General features: G+C 46.0%; 1 protein-coding gene across 1 annotated transcript in view; it reads left to right on the forward strand.

Moving 5' to 3' along the window:
- The window catches only part of LOC115528050 (small G protein signaling modulator 1-like), a 79,193-nt gene extending 58,225 nt beyond the window's left edge, over positions 1-20,968 (forward strand). The window contains 9 exon segments of the mRNA XM_032595342.1: positions 1,254-1,322; positions 2,815-2,975; positions 3,106-3,121; positions 3,211-3,335; positions 5,751-5,833; positions 11,414-11,523; positions 12,178-12,274; positions 13,674-13,841; positions 18,756-20,968. Of these exon segments, the coding sequence (XP_032451233.1) occupies positions 1,254-1,322; positions 2,815-2,975; positions 3,106-3,121; positions 3,211-3,335; positions 5,751-5,833; positions 11,414-11,523; positions 12,178-12,274; positions 13,674-13,841; positions 18,756-18,844 (918 nt within the window). The 3' untranslated portion in view covers positions 18,845-20,968.
- Positions 20,969-21,375: the final 407 nt, after the last annotated feature.

The raw sequence follows: 21,375 nt of genomic DNA on the forward strand, positions 1-21,375 counted from the left end.
GGAGCTTTGGACTCTCACCCCTAGCGTTTGGGTGGAAGGTTACTGTGGAGTTTGATAGACCTGCATTTGAGTCTAGCTTCACCATTTCCTAGCTCTGGGGCCTCAAGCAAGCACCCATATTTCTGGGCCTCAGTTTCTTCATCTATAAAAAGGGCACGACCATTTGGATAGGGGAGGTTTGTGTGCAGCTCAAATGAGGTAGTGCATACGAAGCGCCTAGCACAGTGCTAGGCTCCCATTTTTTCAGCCAGTGCTCACTGAGTACCTACTACATGCCAACAATGGTCAGGAATGTCCTGGAATGCCAGGAGCACTCCAGCGACCAGGTCAGACATACCTGCCCTCTCAGAACCTCCAGTTTAGCAGCCCAAAGGAGAAGCCGAGAAGAAAATTAATTCTCTTCCCCAGTGCTTGTACACTCATCCATTGCCAACAATAATACTGCCTAGGGTAGCAAGCAACCACCAGAAGTCGGTGACTCCTAACATTAAAGCCCTTCGTGTGTACTCCTGAGTCTGGCTCAGCTGAGCAGTTCTGCCCTGAGCGGGGCTGGCTGGGCTCACTCTTGAGCCTGCTTTCAGTGCCTGGTCTGCTAAAAGCCTCGTTCATCTTTGCTGGGCTCTCTCACATGTCTGAGGCGACCGGGCTCTGCTCCACACGTCCCATCCTCCAGCAGGCTGACCTGGGCACATTCACATAGTGAACATAGATCATAAAGAGACGAAGCGGAAATACACAGTACTTGTTAAACCTCTGCCCTGGTAAGGTTGCTAACTAATGTCCCGGTGGCCAAAGCAGGGCCCGTGGCCAAGCCTAGCATCCGAGTAGGTGGGAACTAGAAGCTATAGGGCAAAAGCATGTATACAGAGGGGAATAAAAAAACAAAAACAAAAAAATCAGGCCATTAGTACCAGGAGCTCTGAGTTGATCTTAAATATTTGTCCAGAGGTCTAGAGGACAGGGCAGTTAAAGGTGGTTTTTTCTGATTGCAAGAGTAGGGGGGAGGGAGTCCCATGGCTGCTGTGGCCCCTGAGGAGATGCCAGGGAGCAGAGGGCGCCCCCCTCCCTATTCTTGTGGTACAGATAGGAAGCTGAGGCCCTGACAGGGGACTTGCCCAAGTCAGGAACAGAGATGAGGCCACACTTACAGAATCCCTGCCTGAGCTGAGTGTAGGGCCCCAGAGCCTGGATGCAGCCTCACACACACCTTCAATCTCTCTGTCTCTGTCTCTCTTGGCCCCTTTTTCTATCAGTCCTCCCAGAGCTGCAGTTCAGGCCGCCAGCACGTCCGCCTGCAGAGTGACTCCAGCAGCAGCACACAGGTGACCCTCGGGGAGGTGCCCCCCCTTCCCCATCCCCCCCCTTCAACTTGGAGTAAAGGGATTGGATGTCCATCATCTAAGGTCACTTGTTTTATGCTAGCATTAAAAATGGAGTTTTGGGGGCTCAGTCGGTTGATCGTCCAACTTCGGCCTCAGGTCACGATCTCGCCGTCTGTGAGTTTGAGCCCCGCGTCACGCTCTGTGCTGACAGCTCAGAGCCTGGAGCCTGCTTCAGATTCTGCGTCTCCCTCTGTCCCTCCCCTCCTCGCACTCTCTCTCTCTCAAAAATAAATAAACATTAAAAAAATAAAAATTTTTAAATTAAAAAAGGAGTTTTTAGTTACACAGGTAATATGTGAATCTCTTCCTCCTGTAAAAAATTAAAATATTGCAGAGAGAGCTAAATTTGGCTTTGACCCTTCCTAACCCCCACTTGCCCTCCCTAGAAATGTCATCATTTCGCTGTGTATCCTTCCAGACCGTCTGTTTGCCTTTACATGCACACAAGTATGTACACAGTATGAAGACAATACATTGCACTGTTTGGTAATTTTTGGAAAATCCTACATAAATTCTATTATACATGTTGTTGCACAGCTTTCCATTTTATTCCATGAAATGTTAACTCATCCCACTCAATATTAAATAAAAAGCAAAGCACAAAAAACATGCACACTGTGACACCTTTGGCATTAAAACAGGAGATGTTAATATATCTGTTTTCAAAAACAACGGATGAAAAAGCCAGAAATGAATCAGAATTATTACCTACAGGAGGCAGGGGAGGACACAGGGAAAGAAATTTGTTTTTTCTTTCCTGCCAGAAAATTTTGTTTTCTCTGGATGTGTTTTCATTTCCTCATCTCTGTTTTCTTGTCCTGCGTTTGCTACATACGAATCATTAATTCGCTCCCCCCAGCCCCCAACCTCTGCCAGTTTTCTAAATCTCTTCTAGAACATTCAGAAACCTCAAGGTTTTCTGTTCATTTTGTATGCCTCAAGAATGCTCTCTGAGAGCCTCAGACCTTCCCCAGTCTTCTGCTCCTGGTGAATAGCTGTCGTCTTAGATTTTTTTTTTCTCCACCTTCATCTAGAAGTTACTTCTGCTCTTAGGTTATCCACCTGCGTAAGATATAAACCTGGTGTGAGGCTGTTAATTATCCAGGGAGGTATATTTTATACTTCATTTGACACCTATGTTCAAGACAGGTAGTTGTCTTTAAGGCCCTAGATGTAAGTAGCTTTTTCTACCATTCCTTTACTGGGGATGTGGCTCTTGGGGATCCTGCCTTAATGCGTGAAAATCTCTTATTAGATTCCTTACCTTCAGGGAGAAGGATCCCTAAACCATTAAATCCAAGCTTCAGGTTTCCCAGTCTGGAAGCTTTCCTCAAGGCAAAAGCCAGATTTGGTATTTCTTGCCTTTGTGGTGAATTTTTGGCCTTTAATCGTTCCTCATTTTTCTTGCCATATCACTGAACCTTTTCCTCAGATAGGGGTCAAGGCAGCAAGCCCGGCATATGCCAGAACTGGACTCCTGTCCGCTTTCTCCGTCTTCCTGTCCAGTGTCCCGCGGGGGCGGTGGGTGCATCTCCAGCTAGTTCCAACCGTCGTGCACAGTGAGGAGAACTCGTCTTTGCAGCTTAGAGAATTGTTTTGTTTCATAAAAGGGAAAGAAAGAAAAAGGGACTGTCATCGTACAAAGTGAAAAGAGGCTTTCTCAGAAAACCACAAAAATGAAATCAAACCCCCACCTGGTCCGGGGAGAGGATGTTCTTTTCAGTGACAGCAGGAGGGGGGTAGGAGGAGGGAGACTGTCTGGAACGCGACCTCTCTGTGAGGAGCTGGCGTGTAATTGTTCTCTCCGTCCCCTCCTGGGGGCCTGCAGCCGGAGCTCCTGGACCTGTACACCGTCAACCTGCACCGCATCGAGAAGGACGTGCAGCGCTGTGACCGCAACTACTGGTACTTCACGCCCGCCAACCTGGAAAAGCTGCGGAACGTCATGTGCAGGTGGCTGGGGGGCAGGGAGGGGCGGTGAGGTGGGGGGTGGGCTGCAGGGGAGCGGGAGGGGGTGGCAGAGGCGGGGGCTACAGAGAGCCCAGCCAGACCGCAGCCTCTGCCATTGGCACCTTGCCCACCTGGCGATAAGGTGACTGTCCCAGTAATGATAATAATAGAGAGCATTCGTTAAGTACTTAACTGTATACCAGGCACCACCCCGAGCCCTTTACTAACGTCATTTCACTTAGTCCTCACAACAAGCCTATGGGGCAAATATTATCCCATTTAACAGGTGAGGAAATGGAGGCTGAGGGGTACCATACTGCTCGGAGTCCCCCAGCTGGGCAGTGGCTGGACAGGAACTCTTGCCCACATCTCTCGGGCTCTTAAAACATCTGTGCTTTTTTTTTCTTTTTCTTTCAGCCAAGATCTGGAGCTTCTTATTCTCATTACATACTAAATATGTTATTTCTTAAAATATGAAAGTAACTCAGGCATATTAAATACCTAGATCAACCAAGGAAACCAGAAGTTCCTAAGGTATAAAGAGAGACTGCTTTCCCTGTCCAGTTATCAATGCCCCTCGCCTAAAAGAAACTACTGCTAAGGATTTAGTGAATGTCTTCCCAAGCCGCATATAGATGGAAAATAACATCATAGGTAGTATATTATATAACATGAGTGCATGCGTGTTTTAATGTCTTCTTAATTTTACCTATGTAGGATTAATATTATATTTTTCTACCACTTGCTTCTTACACTTAATGCATCCTGGGGGGCTCGGTCGGTTGAGCATCCGACTGCTTTCGGCTCAGGTCATGATCCCAGGGTTGTGGGATCGAGCCCCACATCAAGCTCTGCACTAAGCATGGAGCCTGCTTAAGATTCTCTCTCTCTCTCTCTCTCTCTCTCTCTCTCTCTCTCTCAAGTAAAATGAAAAAAAAATGCATCCTGGATGTCTTTCCATACTACTCTAACTCAGGGGTTCAGAAACTACTAGTACGGGGGCACCTGGGGGGCTCAGTCGGTTAAGTGTCCAACTTTGGCTCAGGTCATGATCTTACATTTTGTGGGTTTGAGCCCCATGTCGGGCTCTGTGCTGTCAGCACAGAGCCTGCTTCAGATCCTCTGTTCCCCTCTCTCTCTGCCCCTCCCCTCTGGCCCTCTGGCTCTCTGGCTGTCACTCACTCTTCTCTCTCTCTCTCTCTCTCTCTCTCTCTCTGTCAAAAATAAATAAACATTAAAAAAAAAAGACCTGCTAGCACAGCCCACAGGCCAAATCCAGCCCCATCACCTGTTTTTGCAAATACAGTTTTCTTAGAACCCAGCCATGCCTGTTTGTTTGCATAGTATCTATGATTGCTTCTGCAGAGTTGAGTAGTTGAGACAGAACCTAGGCCTGCAAAGACGAAGCTAATTATCATCTGGACCTCCCAGGAAAGGTTTGCCAACCCCTGCTCTAACTCATTTTTATTAATAAGTACTACCTCGTAACTATTCTGTCTTACAGTCTCCCAAGCAATCAATCACTGCCTCTCAAGATTGAGTTGAGGAGACACAAATATAGTTTCAGTGTATGTGCTGCCGAAGCGAGCACAAGACACAAATATAATTAACTCTAATATATGTTACATTAAAATGAGAAGGTGCTGGGGGAGAAGGAAGGATAGACTGGCTTTTGCTGGGTTATGGCCTTGGGAGAAAGTGTGGAAGCCCACACAGGCGGGGACATGCAAGATGGCCCTTGGCAAAATTAGGAGAGACTGAACAAACCACCTGGCATACACGTACCCTGTGGTAAGGCCACCTGGGCTCAGATCCTGCCCTTGCCATGTATTCTTGGGTGTATGACACTACGCATGTCGCTTAGCTCTCTGCACCTCAGTCTCCTCATCTGTGAAATGGGATATGCCAGGACCTTCTGCGTGTGATTATTTTGAGAATTTCGTGGCGCAGTATATGTTTAGTGGCTGAGCATACAGTACATGCCCAGTAAACAGTGGTTACTGTTATTCAAGGGCAGATGGGAACTCCAGGCACAGAAGTGCTAGGGCCAGGCACCGGGGTGTGAGTGTGTGCCCGAAAGGAAGAAGTACTGGGAGGCGATGGTGGGGCTGTGAAGACGCGGCGAAGACAGTGAGTGCCTTACACGCCCAGGGAAGGCGTTTGCACGTTGTCTCGCAGTGGGCAGCCTGTGAGGATGTGGTGGCCTCTTGGAGCTGGACTTTAGGAAGGCCATCCTGGTGGCTGAGAATAGGATGTTTGAAGAGAGTGGGACTGGGGAAGGGGTGGAGGCAGGAGCCGAGGGAGTGAGTGGTCCAGGTAGGAATGGGGGGCTGTGGCAGGAAGGAGGAAGAGGACAGGGGGGTTGGAGAGACAGAGGTCGTAAGTGCCATCCTCAGGCCCATCGTCTCTCTCTTGTAGCTACATCTGGCAGCACATTGAGATCGGCTATGTCCAGGGCATGTGTGACCTCCTGGCTCCACTGCTGGTCATCCTGGATGACGGTGAGTATGTCCCCCCCCCCGCCACCCCAAGGCCAGGGGTGCACTTTCCTTCCCACTGCAGAGGAGGGGTTTAACCTTACTTTCTGACTCTGGTGAATGCATCAAGGTCCTAGGGAAATAGAAAGGCTTGTTGTTCCATGTTAGTCCACACTTATCACCAGGTGCCCGACACCCAGCCAGGCCTTTGCTAGCCACTGATTGCACAGACATGAAGGGGAGCAAAGAAAAACCCACACCCAGATGTCTTCACTGGTGAATTCTACCAAACACCTAAAGAAGAATTAATACCAGTTCTCCACAAGCTCTTCCAAAAAAAACAGAATAGGAGGGAATACTTCCCAACTCATTGTATAAGGCCAGTCCTTACATGAAGACCCATTGGTACCTTGATACTAATATCAGACAAAGATATCACAAGAAAAGAAAACTACTGAGTGATGTCCTTGATGAATATAAAGACAAAAACCCTCAACAAAACACTAGCAAACTGAATCTAGCAAGCTCTAGAAAAGACTATATACCATAACCAAATGGGATTTATCCCAGGAAAACAAGACTGGTTCAATGAATGAAAATCAATCAGTATAATTCACCAAATTAATAGAATAAAGGATGAAAATGACACAATCATCTTAGTTGACAAAGAAATGGCATTTGACCAAATTCGACACCCTTTCATGTTAAAAACTCTCCACAAACTAGGAATCGAAGGAAATTTCCTGAGCACGATAAAAGGCACCCAAGGAAATCCTACAGCTTGTTCATACTCAATGGTGAAAAACTGGATGCTTTCCCCCAAGATCACAGATAAGACACAGATGTCCACTTTTGCCACAAAAGGTTCTAGACAGGACAATTAGGGAAGCAAAAGAAATAAAAGGTAGCCATACTGGAAAGGAAGTAAAACTATCTCTACTTGCAGAAGATCTGATTTTTATATACCGATAATCCTAAGGTATAAAAAATAATCTTAGAGCTAATAAACAAGTTCAGCAAGGTTGCAAGATACAAGATATGTATACAAAAGTCATTTGTACGTCCATACATTTGCATTGAACAATGCAAAAACAAAATTAGGAAGGCATTTACATTTGTAATACTATCTAAAGGAAGACCCTTAGGAATAAATTGAACAGAAGATGTGGAAGCTTTGCAGGTTCAATTCCAGACTGCTGTAATACAGCAAATATTGTGATAAAGCGAGTCAAATGAAGTTTTTGGTTTCTGAGTGCATGTACAAGTCACGAGTACACTACCCTGTAGTCCGTTAGCATTATGCCTAGAAAAATAATGTTCATGCCTTAATTTAAAAATCCTTTATTGCTAAAAAATGGTAGCCGTCATCTGAGCTTTCGGCAAGTCATAATCACTGGTTACAGATCATCATAACAAATACAATAATGAAAAAGCTTGAAACGTTGCAAGAATTATCAAAATGTGAAACAGAGACCCAAAGTGAGCAAATACTGTTTGGAAAATGACGCTGATGGATTTTCTCAATGCAGGGTTGCCACAAACCGTCAATTTGTAAAAAATGCAGTATCTGGAAAGTGCAATAAAATGAGGTATGCCTGTATGCCAAAACTGTAGAACATTGTTTAAGAAAAAATTGAGGATCTAAATAAATGGAAAGACACCTCATGTTGGTGAGTCGGGAGACTTAGTACTGTTAAGATGGCAGAGTGCTTTCCAAATTGATCTGGATTCGGTGTGATCCCTATCAGCATCCCAGTTGCAGTTTTTGCACAAATGGGCAAGCTGACCCTAAAACTCATTTGAAAATGCAAGGGACCAGGAGTAGCAAAACCAGTTTTGAAAAAGGAGAAGATATTAGGGGACACACAGTTCCCAATTTCAAAACCTATTACAAAGTTACAGTAATAAAGAGAGTGTGGTAGTCCCACAGGGATAGACATGCAGATCAGTAGAATAGAATTGGCAGTCCAGAAATAAGCATTTCTGGAGTGCCTGGGTGGCTCAGTCGGTTGAGCACCGACTTTGGCTTAGGTCATGATCTCGTGGCTCATGAGTTCAAGCCCCTCGTCGGGCTCTGTGCTGACAGCTCGGAGTCTGGAGCCTGCTTCGGATTCTGTGTCTCCCTCTCTCTCTGCCCTTCCCCAACTCACACTCCGTCCCTCTCTCTCATAAAAATAGATAAACATTAAAAAATAGATCATAGACCTAAATGTAAGAATGAAAACTACAAAATTATAAGAAAACACAGGCGTACATCTTTGTGACCTTGGGTTTGTGTCCTTGGGTATTAAGCAATGGTTTCTTAGATATGACACCAAAAGAATAAAGCGACAAAATTAAAATTGAATGGGACTTGAACAGAATTTAAAACTGTTGTGCTTCAAAGGGTACCGTCAGGAAAATGAAGAGAGCCCAAAGAATGGAAGAAAATACTTGCAAATCACATACATCATACAGGGGACTTATATCCAAAATATGTAAAGGGGGGCACCCGGGTGGCTCAGTCAGTTAAGCCTGAGTCTCGATTTTGGCTCAAGTCATGCCCTCATGGTCGTGAAATGGAGCCCTACGTCAGGCTCCAGGCTGGGTGTGGAGCCTCCCTCTCCCTTTGCCCCTCCCTCACTCATGCTGTATAAATCAATAAATCAATCAATCAATCAATAAATAAAAATATGTAAAGCGCTTTTACAATTCAATAATGAAAAGATAAATAACCCAATTAAAAATGAGCAAAAGGTTTGACTAGATATTTCTCAACAGAATGAAAGACATACATGTAGCCAGTAAGCATATTAAAAGATGCTCAACATCTTTACTCGGCAGAGAAATGCAGATGAGAACCACAATGAGATTCCATTTCATGCCCACTAAATGGCTAGAATGAAAACAATGGAAAATATCAAGTGTTAGTGACAATATGAAGACATTGTCTCTGAGATTTTGAAAGCAGACTGGCAGTTCTGCATAATGTTAAAGGTGGAGTTACTGGAGGACCCAGCAGTTTGGTTCCTAAGTATATCCCCAAGAGAAATGAAAACGCAGTGTTTGCACACTCTCTGTGAGCATGTGCACAGCAGCATTATTCACAATCGCCCCAAGGTGGAAACAACCCAAGTGTTCATCAGTGGATGCATGCATAACCAAAATGTGGTATAGCCCTGCAATGATAAAAAAAGAACGATTTGGCAAAAAAAAAAGAATGATTTGACACTTGATATAGTGTGAAACCTCAAAGAGGCTCTGCTAAGTGAAAAAAGCCAGACACAAAAGGCCACATAGTATATGATTCCATTTATTGGAAATGTCCAGAAGAGGCAAATCTGTAGAGGCAAAATAGACTAATGGTTGACAGGGGCAGGGAGTGGGCGGGGTGGGGGGGTGGATGGGCCATGACTGCTGATGTGTGCAGGTGTCTTTTGGGGGTGATGGAAGTGTTCCCACCTTACAGATGATGGTTGCACAATTCTGTGAACATGCTAAAAACCTGAGCTGTACATTTGAAATGATGGATGTTATGCGATGTACATCTCAATAAGACTGTTAAATAAATGGGCAGCATAACTCCCTAGTCCTTAGACGTGGGTTGTGCATGGTGACTTCCTTCCAAAAAGTTCAGCATAGAAGGGGGTATGGGCAGGAGGGAAACTGTGGTGGAGAAACCTAACACTGAGTCAGCCAGGTGACCGAAATCATCATTAACAGTCATAAATCATGTGGATAGCAGGTGCCCTTGACATGATGTGTTTAAAATGGCATGTTACCCACATGGTCTTTCGCTCAATAACCCCAAAAGCCAGTATCATCGTGAGAACAACATCCAACAAATTCCAGTAGAGAAGCATCCCTTAGAATATGTGACAACCACTCTCACAACTGCCAAGGTCATCACAAACAAGGAAAGCCTGAGAAACTTCTATACCCGAAAGGAGCCCCAGGAGAGATAACACCTGTGTGTAATGTGTTATCCTGGTTGGGTTCTTGGAACAGAAAATAAACAAAATTATGGAGTTTAGTTAATAATGTATCATCAGCGGGTTGTTAATTGTAACAAATGTAGTATACAAAAACTGTCCCTACTCCTTTCTCAACTTTTCTAGAAGTCTAAAACTGTTCTAAAAAAATCAAGTCTTTTTATTTAAAAAAATTTTTTTAATGTTTATTTATTTTTAAGAGAGACAGCACGAGCAGGGGACGGGAAGAGAAAGAGGGAGACACAGAATCCAAAGCAGGCTCCAGGCTCTGAGCTGTCAGCGTAGAGCCCGACACAGGGCTCAAACCCATGAACCATGAGATCATGACCTGAGCCGAATTCGGATGCCTAACCAATTGAGCCACCCAGGCACCCGTGAAAAATAGAGTGTTTTTAAAAATGAATGAGGTCTTACTGTGCCTTGGGAAACCTTCCAGTCTAGTGTAACTTTCTCCAGAGTTACCAGGTATTAGGAAAAAAAAAAAGGTATCATTTTCAAATAAAGTTTTCTAAACGCTGGCTCATAAACAATATGAAACAGGTTTCTTTATTGCAGGACTTCTCAGAGCCTTTACTTTTCAATATATGTAGTCACTCTCTAGCATTTCCCAGAGTTATTGGACTCTTTCTCTGCATAATGCCTGTCAGCGCCTTTCCAGTATTGACAATTGCTGTTTTAATCCAGTGATTCCCAGACTTGAGAATTTCATGAACTGGTAGAATTTTGAAAAAGAAAAAAAAAAGTTTGGGGACCAAGAAAACATCATCAACTTTTTATTAGAGCAAATTAGAGATCTTTAATTATTTTCTTTTATTCTTTTATACATTAAATGTTCATTGAGCTTAAAATCCATAAAACCACCAAACTAAATAATGTAAATGTCCAACAAGAAAAGAATAGATAAATTGTACTCTAGTCATACAATGGAATACCAGTCAGCAATACACATGCATGAACTAATACACTAAAGCATCTAAAAGTATATATACTGGGGCGCCTGGGTGGCTCAGTCAGTTGAGCGTCCGACTTCGACTCAGGTGGTGATCTCGCGGTCTGTGAGTTTGAGCCCCGCGTCGGGCTCTGTGCTGACAGCTCGGAGTCTGGAGCCTGCTTCGGATTCTGTGTCTCCCTCTCTCTCTGCCCCTCCTCTGCTCATGCTCTCTCTCTCTCTCTCTCTCTCTCTCACTCTCTGTTAAAAATAAATAAACATTAAAAAAAATTTTTTAAGTATATATACTGAGTGGAAGACGCTACAGATAAGAAATACATACTTGATTATTCCCTTCATAAAGTTCTAGAAGAAGGAACAGGATGCTGACATACAGAGTTGAAGGAAAGAGATCGCAGATGGTACCAATTGGCAACTAGGGATCTTTTAGAAAAAGAGCATCTGGTATCACCATTATTTCCTAAAAGAAAGGCTATTTCAACCCTCCAAGGAGGGAAGTATGTATTTAGATTGCAGAACATCCCCTGAAGTGCAGTACGCTAACACTCCATCGTCTCTGTGTTTGTCCTTCGGCTGTGGGTTTCAAGAACCAGCTTGGAGCCTTCGACCTTGGGATCACCTTGGGAGCTTGGGGTTCCTTGGGCAGTGGCAGCATCGGCCGTTTCTGCTGTGCTCTTTCCCCAGAGGCCCTGGCCTTCAGCTGCTTCACGGAGCTCATGAAGAGGATGAACCAGAACTTTCCCCATGGGGGCGCCATGGACACGCACTTTGCCAACATGAGGTCGCTGATCCAGGTTTGACCCAGTCCTGTTCAACAGTATAACTTATTCCAGCTCAGCCTGATGGACCCCGAATCAGCTTCAGAGCCACACTTCGTGTAATGCAGCACAAGCCAGTTCATTCCATTTTGTTCATCCCATCGTTCATTCATGGACATTTGGGTGGTTTCCACTTTTTGGCTCTCGTGGATTGTGCTGCTGGGAAGATTCGCTTACAGGTTTTTATGTGGACAGATGTTTTCATTTCTCTTGGTGATACACTCAGGAGTGAGGTGACAGCTGCCCCGTGTTACGTTCCCACCGGCCACGTGCCGGAGTCCCAGCTTCTCTCCTTCCTCACTGACACTTGGTTGTCCATCATTTTGGTTCTTGCCATCCTAGCGCGTGTGCAGTGGTGTCTCATTACGGTTTAGATTCGCATTTTCCTGACTCATCCCACTGAGCATCTGTCATGTGCTTTGGTGGATCTTTACTTGCAGGTCTTCAGAGAAGTCACTGGGGTTGACTTGAGCTGGGTTGATTTTCACTTCAAATCTTCTGCCCGTTTTTTAGCTCCACCTGGTTGTAGGGGCTGTAGTGGGGTCCGGTATGAGGATGTGCCCTCATTCTGTCCCCTCTGGTCCAGCCTCTTGCTGGGAGGCTGATGCCAACCTTTTCTCCCGCTGGCAGATTCTGGACTCCGAGCTCTTTGAGTTGATGCATCAGAACGGGGACTACACTCACTTCTACTTCTGCTACCGCTGGTTCCTGCTGGATTTCAAGTGAGGTATGGACTTCAAACTGGGGTCTTATTCCCAGAGTCTTGGCAGCAGACCCTCAGGGAACAGGTACCGAGGAGGCGAGGGTGGGGGTGTTGCAGCAGAGCCAGAGGAAGAGAGTAACACCCAGTTATCGCGCTGTGACTGTTGGCTCGCCTGCCTTATTTCGCAGTGACACCGCGCAGTAGGTGTTGTTACTGGAGCAGGATTCTCGCACAGAGAGTCGTGACACCCAGGCTTTTCTTTCCAGGAAGCAGCTTTATTCCCGCCGGCACCGCTCAGTTGGGTTCGTACCCGAAGAACCGAGCCTCGAACGCCACGTGGCGTAGTTTTTTTTATATATGTTTCACCTCTGTGTCTCCCATACGTGGGAACACACAAACATGCGGTCAGATTAAGGGGTCTCATGTCACAAGGTCGTGAGGGATGTTGTCATGTACGCACATTAGCCAGGTTACCTTGAGGTTTTTTGTCCTTCCTTAGGGAGGGGACCCCGCCACATTACAGTCCCCATTTTACAGATGGGGAAACCAAGGCTGAAAATCGAATTCAGAGGTAGGACCGGCAGAGCCAGGATCTTAGGCCGCCTTTGTCTAGCCCCAAGCCCAGTTAGTTCCCTTCCATTCTATTCTGCCGCCTTTCATAGACAAGGTGCCCTGAATCTCACGCAGCATGGTGCATATGTGACTTGGAAATGACGTGGGGCACAGCACACTGCTATTGTGCAGAGTCGGAGTGATGCTCATAAGAGTATCTACCCTGCAGGAAGGCGTTTTTAACGCGCCGGGCAGTGTGTGCTGAGCCATTTGTATGTATTATCTTTGCAAGCCTCACCCCACGTACAGAGGAGGAGAGAGAGAGGCTCTTGGTAGAGGCTTGGGCTAGCCCAAAGTCACCTTGCCAGCAAGTGGTGGGGCTGGATTCAGACTGAGTTTAGTGGACATAGGAAGCCTTGCTCTCAACCATCACTCTCTCCAGTTTCTTGACTAGCCCCAGAGGCAACAGCCAGCTCCGCATTTGTACAGGGGTAAGAGAATACCCCCCTGGGTGCTAAGGAGATACAAGGTGCAGAGAGAAAAAGGGGATGCTAGTCAAAGGGCAGGGACAGGTCGGTGTAAATCAGACCTGATTATTCTGGGTTCCTCCCCTTCCAGAAGCTGGAAACTTACATCCTCCCTAGTCTGCATAACCTCCTCTACAGATGGGGAAAACGGAGGCTTCCTACAGTCAAATGACAGAGTCTGGGTCTCCTACCTCCTGACCTGAGTTCTGCCTGCTCTCTGCAGTGCTAGGACAGAAGTGAAGGAAGGACACAGCTGGCCTGGGATTTTCCCAAAGGGAGGGCAGCACCGTGAGCTCTGTGGCTTACCCTCTCCCCACGCATGTGCGTACTGGTGTCTCACGCAGAACTTGTCTACGATGACGTCTTCTCTGTCTGGGAGACCATCTGGGCAGCCAAGCACGTCTCGTCCGCCCACTACATCCTGTTCATCGCGCTGGCTCTGGTGGAGGTCTACCGTGACATCATCTTGGAGAACAATATGGATTTCACAGATATCATCAAATTCTTTAACAGTACTCACATGACTACAGTGTCATCTGAGGAGTGCGGGCTTCTGACAGGCCCCTTCGTGGGGCCTTGGAGGGGATATAGGGGGGTTCCGCCCTCTTCTTATGTCTATTTCCAAATGGAGGGGTTGACATCTTGTAACACTGAGAATGCATTTTTCTCAAGAATCTAGCAGAAGGAGCATGAATGTTGAAATGAGGCTCAGGGGCAAACCCTGGCTCTCCCACCAGCCAGCTATGCCCACAGATAAGCCGTTTCCCATCTGCTTCTTCATCTGTAAAATGGAATAAGAGCGTCTGCTTCGGAGGGTTGATATGTACAAAAGCAGGCATGGGAAGGCATTTGAAGTGGCATGAGAAGGGCACAGTCATTGAAATCAGACAGATAATGGATTCTGATCCCAGCCACTCGGGTGCTGTGTGACTTTGGGCCACTGACTTTATGTCTCTGGGCTTCAGATTCCTTGAGGTAGAATGCTACTAACACCTCCCTCACAGAGATGTTCGGACAATTAAATGAGACAACATGGATAAAGCCTATCACATGATACCCAGCTCATATGAGGGGCCCCATAGCTGGAAGCTATTGCTACTGTTATCACTATTTAAAATTTTTTTAAGAATAAGGGGTGTCTGGGTGGCTTAGTCAATTAAGTATTTGACTTCAGCTCAGGTCATGATCTTGGGGTCTGTGAGTTCGAGCCCCACATCAGGCTCTGTGCTGACAGCTTGGAGCCTGCTTCAGATTCTGAGTCTCCCTCTCTCTCTGCCCTTTCCCCGCTTGGTCTCTCTCTCTCTCTCTCTCTCTAAACCAAACATTAAAAAATATTTTTTTAATGTTTTAAGACAAAAAAAATTTTTTTTAAAGAGGGAGGGCGCCTGGCTGGCTCAGTCGGTAGAGCATGAGACTCTTGATCTCAGGGTCATGAGTCCCAGCCCCACATTGGACGTGGAGGCTTCTTAAAGATTAAAAATTTTTTTAATTTTTTAAAACCTAAAGCAAAAGAAGGAAGAAAAAAAAACCCACCTTTGACCTTACCCCAGAAACATGATTTTTCTTTAATAAGCTTTTTATTTTGGAATAACTGTAGATTTACAGAGAAGTTGCAGATATAGTACAAAGAATTCCTGCCCTCCTTCACTCAGCCACCCCTCGGGTCTCTGCATTGCCTGGTCCTAGAACTTTTCTCACAACTAAGAAATTAACATCAGTACATTACTATTAACGAAACTACAGACTTTGATTTCACCTGATGCCCTTTTTCTGCTCCAACATTTTCCAACCCAAGAAACCACATGGCATTTAGTGGGTTCAATAGAAAACCTTTTTTTCCCCCTCTCATCTTTTCCAGTCATGTATTTGTTACCATCACAGAATCCAATTGTATCCCGTTTTTTCCACTTAATACTTTAAATTTTTAAATTTTTTTAATGTTTACTTATTTTTGAGAGAGAGAGAGAGAGAGACAGAGCTCAAGAGGGGAAGGGCCGGAGAGAGAGGGAGACAGAATCAGAAGCAGGTTCCAGGCTCCAAGCTGTCAGCACAGAGCCCGACGCGGGGCTCGAATTCACGAACCACGAGATCATGACCTGAGCAGAAGTTGGACACTTAACCGACTGAGCCACCCAGGGCCCCTCATTTAATACTTTAACAAGTGTCTTCCATTTAATCATTTTTTAAGGCTGTCGAGTGTACCTATAGCCACTGTCTGCAGCATAAGGAACCGTCCCTATTGTTGGGTAGCTAGATTGTTTTCAGTTTGAGGGTGTGATTGAAAAAACAAAGTGCCCTTTATGCCTCTATAAAATTTTCACAGCACCCCAGGCCAAAAGTTCCATTTAGCAAGTAGTTAGATCCAAACCACTTGATAACTATTTATATCCCAACAACTTAGCAGCTGTTTGCAAAAATGATACCTGTTGGTCCAAAGAAAATAATATCTTTATGTCATTCTCTTTTTTTGTAAGTTTATTTACTTATTTTTGAGGGAGACAGAGACACCACGAGTGTGAGAGGGGCAGGGAGAGAGGGAGATTCCAAAGCAGGCTCCGTGCGGTCAGCACAGAGCCAGACACAGGTCTCAAACTCACGAAACTGATTTCATGACCTGAGCCGAAAGAAACCAAGAGTCAGATGCTCAACCGACTGAGCCACCCAGGCGCCTCTCTATGTCATTCTTAAATAAGCACAACAATTAATGGGATATGTGCACCTGTTCGGCATTGCACAGCTTCTCAAACACTGGAACCAGATTAGACACCCTCACCTTCATGTATTTCCTGTTTCACAGTGATTTTCTCATGGTTTTTGCTTTTTCTCAAACTTGCTTAACTGCTTACAGAAAACCTAGCGTTACAAAGATATGAAGTCATTGATAGGCATGTAGGGCAACGTGTGACCTCCCAGATGCTACCAGTTTATGTGGTGTTGAACAGATACGGAATATCATTATGTTTCCCTCACAACGTACAGAAGTGGCACCCTGGGGTACCTTGGTAGCCAGTTTGGGAACCATGGTCTTAAGGCCCTTTTTTTTTTTCATCCAGTAAATGATTTTTTTTTTAAGTTTTATTTGCTTATTTTGAGAGAGAAAGAGAGAGAGAGAGAGAGAGTGTGTGTGTGTGTGTGTGTGTGTATGTGTGCACACAGGGAGGGGTAGAGAGAGGAAGAGAGAGAGAAGCCCAAGCAGGGTCCGCACTGTGAGCACAGAGCCTGATGCAGGGCTTGAACTCATGAACTGTGAGATCATGATCTGAACCAAAACCAAGAGTTGGACGCTCAACTGACTGAGCCACCCAGGCGCCCCAATCCAATAAATGATTTCTTTATGATAAACGTCTAGGTTTAGGATTATTCCGCTTTCAAGATCCGATCATTTTATGTGGCTCGCTATTTATTTATTTATTTATTTATTTAGTATTGGCTACATTTTTATTTAGCATTTAGTATACAATATATAATATTTAATATAGTATAAGTATAGTATTGTCAAAGTCACTAGGCATTTCCACTTTTATATATATGTGTGTGTGTGTATATATATAATTTATTGTCAAACTGGTTTCCATAAAACACCCAGTGCTCATCACAACAGGTGCCCTCTTCAATGCCCATCACCCACCCTCCCCTCTCCCACACCCCCCATCAACCCTCAGTTTGTTCTCAGTATTTAAGTTTCTTATGGTTTGCCTCCCTCTCTCTCTGTAACTTTTTTTCCCCCTTCTCCTTCCCTCTGGTCTTCTGTTAAGTTTCTCAGGATCCGCATATAAGTGAAAACATATGGTATCTGTCTTTCTCTCTATGACTTATTTCACTCAGAATAACCCTCTCCAGTTCCATCCGTGTTGCTACAAATGGCCAGATTTCATTCTTTCTCATTGCCAAGTAGTATTCCATTGTATATATAAATCCAGTCGTCAGTTGATGGACATTTAGGCTCTTCCCATAATTTGGATATTGTTGAGAGTGCTGCTATGAACATTGGGGTACAAGTGCCCCTATGCATCAGCACTCCTGTATCCCTTGGGTAAATTCCTAGCAGTGCTATTGCTGGGTCATAGGGTAATTCTATTTTTAATTTTTTGAGGAACCTCCACACTGTTTTCCAGAGCGGCTGTACCAGTTTGCATTCCCACCAACAGTGCAAGAGGATTCCCATTTCCCCACATCCTCTCCAGCATCTGTAGTCTCCTGATTTGTTTATTTTAGCCACTCTGATTTGCATGAAGTGGTATCTCAGTGTGGTTTGATTTGTATTTCCCTGATGAGGAGCGACATTGAGCATCTTTTCATGTGCCTGTTAGCCATCTGGATGTCTTCTTTAGAAAAGTGTCTATTCATGTCTATGAATAGGTCTATGTGTCTGTTTTCGTGCCAATACCATACTGTCTTGATGATTACAGCTTTGTAGTAGAGGCTAAAGTCTGGGATTGTGATGCCTCCCGCTTTGGTCTTCTTCTTCAATATTACTTTAGGGGTGTCTGGGTGGTTCAGTCAGTTAAGCGTGCGACTTCGGCTCACATCATGATCTCACGGTTCATGGGTTCGAGCCCCGCGTTGGGCTCTGTGCTACCAGCTTGGAGCCTGGATCCTGCTTCGGATTCTGTGTCTCCCTCTCTCTCTGCCCCTCCCCTGCTCATACTCTGTCTCTCTCTCTCTCAAAAATGAATAATAAAGACTAAAAAAAAATTTTTTTTTAATATTACTTTGGCTATTTGGGGTCTTTCATGGTTCCATACAAATTTTAGGATTGCTTGTTCTAGCTTCGAGAAGAATGCTGGTGCAATTTTGATTGGGATTGCATTGAATGTGTAGATTGCTTTGGGTAGTATTGACATTTTAACAATATTTATTCTTCCAACCCATGAGCACGGAATGTTTTTCCATTTCTTTGTATCTTCTTCAGTTTCCTTCATAAGCTTTCTATAGTTTTCAGCATACAGATCTTTGACATCTTTGGTTAGGTTTATTCCTAGGTATTTATGTGGCACTTAATAAAATTTTTTTTTTGCTCCCCCCTCTCCTGTTGCTTCCTTCTTTTGTATCTTTTAACACCTGCAATGTGCCCAGCATGGTTTTCTCAAAAGGTTCCCAGTCATCGTGTTTACATGAGGCAAGGCGAGTGGGAAGATGTAACTCTTTTCAAGCACTGTGAGCCAACATCATGTCGTTTGATCTCACGGCAGCCTTGTGAAGTAGATGCTGTTGCAATCCCCATTTTACAGATGAGGAAACTAAGGCCCAGAGATGCAGGCCTTCTCCAAAGTGTCTGCTTCTGGAACTCCTCTGGAGATGATGCCAGATGACATCATCTGGGGACACCCCCAGGGACACCCCCCCCCTCCCTTCTAGAAGGTGCAAGTGACCTAAGGATGGACACAGAAGGAGGCTCATGAGATTTTTGCCTTCTGCTCTTTCAGAAATGGCTGAGCGGCACAACACCAAACACGTCCTGAAGCTGGCCCGGGACCTCGTGTACAAGGTGCAGACTCTGATTGAGAACAAGTGAGGGCCACCTCACCCCAGCCCTGTCAGCCGTGCCGCCACCCACCTGTTCAGCCCGCTTTTCCTCCCGGCTGCCCCGGGAGCGAGGTCCTGGTGTCTGTTCATGAGCATGGACTTCTGTGCAGAGAGAAACTGCCCCAACTTTGGCCGCCAGGCAGGTGGGGTCGAGGGTTTGCCCCTTGAGTTCAGCCTTACGTTTTTCTGTTTGACCAAAGATTGTCCAAGTCTGGGATTTCTCCCTTGTGGGAGTTGGGGTACGTCAGTGGATGGAGGGAACAGTTTCGTTTGTGGTCTCCAGAATGGTTGCCTCTCTCTTATGCTGTCCCAACCCCTCCAAACTGTTCCGTCAGGGGAGACTTGGAGAAGGAGTTTTTCTTGGGGAACTAGTGTAGGAGAGGTCTGTGGGGCTACCTCTATACTCTGAAAGGGGCCTCTGGAGATGTCCCAGAACATGGCCGGCAGGCAGGCTTGGAGCAGAGTTTCTGCACCTCCCTCGGCGCTGTTGACAGGGTGCTGGGTGAATCGTCTTCTGAGAGGGGTCATCCTGTGCATTGTTGGAAGGTAAGCGGCATCGCTGGCCTCTGCCTGCAAGATGCCAGTAGCACCCCCTCCCCAACCCAGCTGTGACAACCCGAAGGGTTTGCAGATTTTGCCACACGTCCCCACTTGAGAACCAGTGGCATAGAGGAGGGGCTGCAAGTGTATCTCCTTCCCCCTCTTTTGTTTAACCACCTGCTCCTGAGGCTTTCTCCCACTTAGAAAAGGCACACGGGAGTCCACATCTCTCTCGGGACCTGGATTCTGTTTGTTGTGGTCTCTCATTTTTTTTCTCCTCCACCTGACCCCAGGAGAGACTTCTTTCCTTCTTTTCAAGAAAGCCTCTCCCTGAGAGGCTCCCCGGAGAGGGAGGGAAGGGTGGAAGGGCTGAACGGTGAGAAGTGTGGTAGGTGTGAGTTAGCCTGAGGTCCCGCCCAAAGCCCTCCAGGCAGGGTGGAGTCCACATCCGTTTCTTCACCTCCTAGGGAAGATCTCGCCTCTCCTTCTGCACTTTGGGTCTGATGCTCCAGAAGTTTGGAAGGTGTGTGTGAGTGGCCGCCACTTCAAGGGAGGTGGGGGAAGCTGGCTTTTCCCTAGGTGCCTTTGATCACTCAGGACAAAGGAAGAACAGGAAGGCAGAGGTCCGCCAGAGTAGACTGTGATGGGTGTTTTCCTTGGAAAATATGCTGATGAACTGGCCCCCGGAACATGGATGGCTAAGTCTGGAAGTGGTCCCCTCCGCGTCTTCACACAAAGGGTTGCCAGTCACAAACAGACCCCGAGTTAGCTGGTTCACCCTGCCTACCTGTCCTTTGATAGAGCAGTCCTGCCAGCTCTTTTCTGAGAACACACATGGGAGAAACAGAGTCAGGTTGGAAGGCTCCTCCCCAGAATGGAAGGTAGGATTTTGGAGAGGGGAGGAGACTCATATAAGCACAAGGAAGCATTCACAGAGAGGGTACATTAGTCCTCTGTCCTGAGCAAACCAGAAGGGGGAGGAACCCCTACCCTGCGTGCTTGTGAAGGCTCGCCCCTGGGCCCCAGTGCCTTCAACTGCATCCCAACCCCCCAGTCTCCCACGTGGGGACTCCTGAGCAGGACGGACGAGACCTAAGTGTCCCTTGCCTCTGAAGAATGTGCTCCGTGAAAATTGCACCTCCTGGCTTTGGTCCCCACCTTCCCAAGACGAGGAAAACACATCCAGATCAAAGTTTTCCTAGCCACTCAGCTCTTCGTTACAGAGGACATTATTTTAGCAAGACCCGGGTCCCAGACCTTCCGATTCTGATTTATTTTTCTCGACAGACTAGTCCCAAAGTATAGAACACAATCTCTTCTCCGCCTTCTCTCATGGTGTTCCAGAGAAGTGTCCGTGGTTGTGATTTGGAACAACTCCTATTTGTTCAGCTTATGGTGTTTATTTTGGTCTCCGTACGTCCTGCGTCCTTGTGTCCGGGAATCGAGTGCGTGGGAGTCATTCTGTCCATGGAGTGCCCTCTTCCTTCTCTCAGTGTTGCCAACATATCTTGTAACTGTTTACTGAAGAGTTGTGTCTATATAGAGAGAAAATATATATAAACAGAGAAATGTGTGACTATGGGTTATTTTTTCATTTCTGTGTTTCGGGAATTTTTTTAATGCGTAGGGAAGAAAGGTTTGCTTTTGGAGACTGTGTCCTCCCAACCGCACCCCAGTGGCCCATACCCAGATGGGGACAGAGCCTCATGATAGCTGCCTGGTCTTGCCCCAGGAGGTGTAAGGCAGGTGAAGCACTTCTCACCCCCTTGTATCAGTTAGCTGTCACCATGAATAATGCCACGTAACAAACCACCCCAACACTTAGTGGCCTCACACTGCCATTTATTTATTAGCTCTCAATTCTGTGGGTTGACATTATGGGCCGCATTCATCTGAGAGGTTCTTCTGGTCTGAGATGGACTTCTTCATGTGTTTGTGGTCAGCCAAAGGCCAGTGAGGCAATTCTGCCTCCGACAGTTG

The sequence above is a fragment of the Lynx canadensis genome, chromosome D3 (genome assembly GCF_007474595.2).
Source record: "Lynx canadensis isolate LIC74 chromosome D3, mLynCan4.pri.v2, whole genome shotgun sequence".
NCBI lineage: Eukaryota > Metazoa > Chordata > Mammalia > Carnivora > Felidae > Lynx > Lynx canadensis.